The 5,803-nt window shown below is 43.9% G+C and overlaps 1 protein-coding gene across 1 annotated transcript; it reads left to right on the forward strand.

The window, feature by feature from the left end:
* Positions 1–834: 834 nt before the first annotated feature.
* On the forward strand, positions 835–5,558 carry c18h3orf33 (c18h3orf33 homolog (H. sapiens); the record flags this gene model as incomplete). The annotated part of the gene is made up of 5 exons (XM_083636719.1): positions 835–957; positions 1,500–1,559; positions 1,676–1,835; positions 4,902–5,062; positions 5,301–5,558. 5 exons carry the CDS (start codon positions 835–837, stop codon positions 5,556–5,558), a joined length of 762 nt encoding a protein of 253 aa, XP_083492845.1.
* Positions 5,559–5,803: the final 245 nt, after the last annotated feature.

The following is a 5,803-nucleotide window of genomic DNA, read 5'->3' on the forward strand; positions in this document are numbered from 1 at the left end:
AAACAATTAGATATACTGCCCCATTTTCGCTAAAACCACTACAATGCTCTGCCATAGTGAAACTACTCTTAAAACGAATGAAATGCCAAATTCGTGAGACCACTCATCGGCTACTCTTATCTGACGGATCCATGGCATGGGTCCTGCAGATTTCCATTATTTCAGTTCATGGATTGAATTCTTTAATGGCGGCCAGGAGGACAACTCTGCCTCTCAACTGCTATTGGCCAATTTGTGGTAATGGGGGCGTCATCCGGCTTCAAGTAGCTCCATGACTTCACAGGTTTATACAAGATGAAAGCATAAGCATCTGTCACTCCTTAATATCTGTTTCTAAACCTGTTCCATGTTTCATAGTGAAACATCTGCTGCCCAAGGCAATCACAAGCAACGAGGGAGTTATTTGCATCTGAATTTTGGAAGAAGGAAAAATAAATCTTAGCCACAATGGTAGACTGATAAATAATTATGCGTAAAGAACATTGCATAAAGATTCCCCCCACTTAACGTAGTCTACTGTTTTAAATAACTTTTGCTATTAATAACTTTGTCCATTAAATATGCATTGCCGAGAACAAATGCAAATCATTAATTGTGTTTTTGAAATAAATGTACTTTCATTTGTCAAATAATGCATTAACGCTAAGCCCAGCCATAGACTAATTCTGTATTTCAACCATAGATAGATTTCAACATCAACGCCATCTTCCTAACCTGTCCTGTCAAACCAAGCCACGGGGCGGAGACATTTCCAAATAAAAGCAGTCGTTTATATATCCCCTCCCATAGGCGGGGCGATACCGGCGACACAGATCGTTGCAGAATGTCAACAACATGCCGGAACAAACTAGCAGTGAGGAGAGACAAACTGACGAAGCAAAGGACAGAAATAAGCCGACTCCAAACATCGTGTCTGTAATATCTAAGTTCGCCGACGATAATTTAACATTTGTGCGGGTAGGAAACTCCTTGTGTGCAATCATTGAGCAGCATTTGACTGGGAGTGGGCATCAGTTAGCCAGGCTACATCAGTTGGATATGACAGTACAGTATGGGCACTTGCCATAGCCTCAGTCAGTGCGTCCAAATTTGAGCTTCTAGTAACGTTAGGCTGTTTTGGACAGGGACAGGGAAGATGCTGCAAAAATGCCCAGAAACATATGTGCAGATCATAAAAAGCCACCAGGGGAGCATTCAGGACCAATTAATCCCTCTGAGCTGATCTGCAAGATAGTTTGACTTAACAATTCAGTTGACCAAATAATTATATCCTGTCAGTCATCAGTGAGTTGTTCCAGGGCTTTTGAAGTTTGGGTGTAAGCTGAACCTAAATGCAGGGACTTGCACGTACAGTAAACCTTGGTGTTTGTTGAACAGATGCCTTGTCATGTCAGTGCCTCACTCACTCATCCAGCACACAATCAGCTTAGCTTACATTCAGTGGTTTCACTGTCACTCTATCAACTCTGAACTGTCTGCTGCTCTCTTGTCTCACACAGAACATCAGCACGGGACTGGCATTTGCTGGTGTTATTGTAATAGCAAGGAGTATCAAACTGGTAAGAAAAGAGACCCACTTATGCACGAGGGTTTCTTGCTTTGTCTTATAATATAGATTAACAGAATCAGAGTCAATTAGGTTTTTCCACTCAATTGTCTCATTCCACCTCCTCAGATCACCAAGTTTGAAGCAGTATCTGAGATCCCTGCCCGTTTCATTGAGAGGAATGTCAGCCTGCGTGGGAAAGTTAAAACTGTCACAGAGAAAGGACTGGAAGTGGAGCATGTCCCAATTTATCTGCCAGTCCTCTCTTCGTTACTTTCAAAACCAAAGGGTAAAGTGGGATATCCTTTAAGTGAAATCATGAACACGCGCACGCACGCACACACACACACACACACACACACACACACACACACACACACACACGCGCGCGCACACACACACACACACACACACACACACACACACACACACACACACACACACACTTCAGAACCACCAATTAAAGACCAATTAGGCCTGAGCACAAACCATGATACCAATATCAGCTCATTGGTAATATGAAAAACCAAAGTTAGATTGTTGTAATTAGAGCATCAGATCTGTGTCAATAGCATGAATCCCAGCTACTTTTTTCTATCAGTTGAATGGCACTGTAAGACTTCTTTAAAATGTGTCTTATGGCTTTCATCTTAATTGATTTATTACATGGCTGTAATCTAACTGAGGTCACTTTATGTCTTGACATGTACATTCATTGTCATTGCAGCTAAAAGGTGGCATGTTTAGTCAATATCCAATGCTGCAGTGTTTAGTTTTCTTCTCTCCTCCTGAGTGAGATTGTCCCATAAGCTTGTTAGTCACAACAGGCCAGCTGCGTTATTGAATCATGGCGCTGACTAAGATATAAAACCAAGCCGCCTATACTTTTTACAGAGTGCTCCATCAGCGCGAAGAACTCACATGAATGAGTCTCCTCTAGCTACCTTTGTCCCATTTGACCTCCGACATTTTTAGCTTACAAAGGCCTGTCATCAGGGAATATAGTTTTTTTTTAACATAAAAGATAATCTGGTGTTTTATGTACAGCGTTGTTGTTTTTTTCTTGAAGATTTGCTTGCTGGTTAGATTCTGCCTTTGTATAAAATTCTCTGTTGGTCAGAAATGTGCCTCACGGAATCAGATGAATGCAGTGGACTGTAATCAATACTCGACATTTCTATACCTCACATACTCTCTTGAGTCTACATACTGTACAGTAGCTTCAGTCAGACCATACAAGTAAAGATGAAACACCACAGGCCAGACTTCACATCTACCACAGGTGTAAAGATGAAACGCCACAGGACAGCTAGTCCCCATACTTAACATCTACTACTACAGGTGTAAAGATGAAACGCCACAGGACAGCTAGTCCCCATACTTAACATCTACTACTACAGGTGTAAAGATGAAACGCCACAGGACAGCTAGTCCCCATACTTAACATCTACTACTACAGGTGTAAAGATGAAACACCACAGGCCAGCTAGTCCCCATACTTAACATCTACTACTACAGGTGTAAAGATGAAACGCCACAGGACAGCTAGTCCCCATACTTCACATCTACTACTACAGGTGTAAAGATGAAACACCACAGGACAGCTAGTCCCCATACTTAACATCTACTACTACAGGTGTAAAGATGAAACACCACAGGACAGCTAGTCCCCATACTTAATATCTACTACTACAGGTGTAAAGATGAAACACCACAGGACAGCTAGTCCCCATACTTAACATCTACTACAGGTGTAAAGATGAAACACCACAGGACAGCTAGTCCCCATACTTAATATCTACTACTACAGGTGTAAAGATGAAACACCACAGGACAGCTAGTCCCCATACTTAACATCTACTACAGGTGTAAAGATGAAACACCACAGGACAGCTAGTCCCCATACTTAACATCTACTACAGGTGTAAAGATGAAACACCACAGGACAGCTAGTCCCCATACTTAACATCTACTACTACAGGTGTAAAGATGAAACGCCACAGGACAGCTAGTCCCCATACTTAACATCTACTACAGGTGTAAAGATGAAACGCCACAGGACAGCTAGTCCCCATACTTCACATCTACTACTACAGGTGTAAAGATGAAACACCACAGGACAGCTAGTCCCCATACTTAACATCTACTACTACAGGTGTAAAGATGAAACACCACAGGACAGCTAGTCCCCATACTTAACATCTACTACTACAGGTGTAAAGATGAAACACTACAGGCCAGCTAGTCCCCATACTTAACATCTACTACTACAGGTGTAAAGATGAAACACCACAGGACAGCTAGTCCCCATACTTAACATCTACTACTACAGGTGTAAAGATGAAACACCACAGGACAGCTAGTCCCCATACTTAACATCTACTACTACAGGTGTAAAGATGAAACACCACAGGACAGCTAGTCCCCATACTTAACATCTACTACTACAGGTGTAAAGATGAAACACCACAGGACAGCTAGTCCCCATACTTAACATCTACTACAGGTGTAAAGATGAAACACTACAGGCCAGCTAGTCCCCATACTTAACATCTACTACAGGTACAAAGATGAAACACCACAGGTCAGCTAGTCCCCATACTTAACATCTACTACAGGTGTAAAGATGAAATACCACAGGACAGCTAGTCCCCATACTTAACATCTACTACTACAGGTGTAAAGATGAAACACCACAGGCCAGCTAGTCCCCATACTTACCATCGACTACAGGTGTAAAGATGAAACACTACAGGTCAGCTAGTCCCCATACTTAACATCTACTACAGGTGTAAAGATGAAACACTACAGACCAGCTAGTCCCCATACTTAATATCTACTACTGGTGTAAAGATGAAACACCACAGGCCAGCTAGTCCCCATACTTACCATCTACTACAGGTGTAAAGATGAAACACCACAGGCCAGCTAGTCCCCATACTTACCATCTACTACAGGTGTAAACTAGAGAGACCATCTTACGATGGGGTCACACCAGACGCGACGCCCGCAACTTGACACGAATGTGGGGGGGGGGGGGGTCAATGTGGGGGACCGGCCCCTTTGCTTAGATCACTCCCATTTTAAAACTCACCCTTCATTTTTGACACACCTGTAAAGTTTCGTGACTGCATCTTGCACGGTTTTGTCCACAGACAGACAGACAGACAGACAGACACATATAAACACCTGGCAAAGTACTCAAAAACGGCTTCTGTGGCAGTTCCCGCTACAATAGGTGTGACCAGGACCACATTTTGCCGTGATGACACACACACACAGACTCACAAGGTCAAAACAATACCAGCCAAAGCTGTTACAGCTGGTAATGACCCCCCCATGTGTTCCTCTCCAGGTGTGTGTGCGTCCTCGATGGCGGTGCGTCTGGCAGGAGTGGAGCTGACTCCAGAGGGGAGGGGGTGGCTGGAGAAAAACCTGGCTCCCGCCCAAATCGTCTGGCTGAAACTGATCAGCCGTGAGGAGAACACACTCCACTGTCTGGTGTCTCACAGCAAGGTCAGCCATCTAATGGCTCGGGGGAGACACACGGAAAAACTGTCTGTTGCTCAGCTTATGTCTGAATACTTGTTTACATGCTGTCTGTGTTGCAGGCCCATGTGATAATGATAGCTTTCAAATAGTGTGTACCAGCAGACATGTCATGTTGATATAGTAATCACAAGTTTACAGTTTTCCATGCTGTGACTTGAGAGGCCATTTCCTTTATCAACCTGACCCTCCTCTGTCTCTCCAGCAGGGGTCGATGTGGAGCAACTATATGAATGAAGAGGTGCTCCGGCTCGGTCTGGCGCGCACGGCGCCGATCTGTGGAGTCCCGCCTGACTCTCGCCTCTACTGGCGTCTCCACAAACGGCTGCTCAAGGCGGAGGGTAAAGCTGAGAGGAGGGGGCGGGGACTATGGAAGGAGGACAGCCTATGGGAGAGGGCCGCAAAGGCTGTGAGGGACAACGCATTATTCAGACTCATAAGGAGGCTCTTTAAGAGGACTTGATGCACTAATTTGATTCAATGCTGAATCCAAAAAAGAAGTTTTGTTGGCTTTGAATTCAGAGCGAATCAAAACATGACAGCAGCACACTCGATCATATATGGACACACATCCCTCTGACTACATAATGTCAAATGTTTTGACTGATGTATTGGCACGACTAATACACAAGGATTCACTAGGCTGAAAAATAGTCTCATCCCCATCGGTTTAATTGATAACTGAGATGTCTCTCAGACATGAGACAT

Source organism: Poromitra crassiceps, assembly GCF_964638095.1.
Source record: "Poromitra crassiceps genome assembly, chromosome: 5".
Classification (NCBI taxonomy): Eukaryota; Metazoa; Chordata; class Actinopteri; order Beryciformes; family Melamphaidae; genus Poromitra; species Poromitra crassiceps.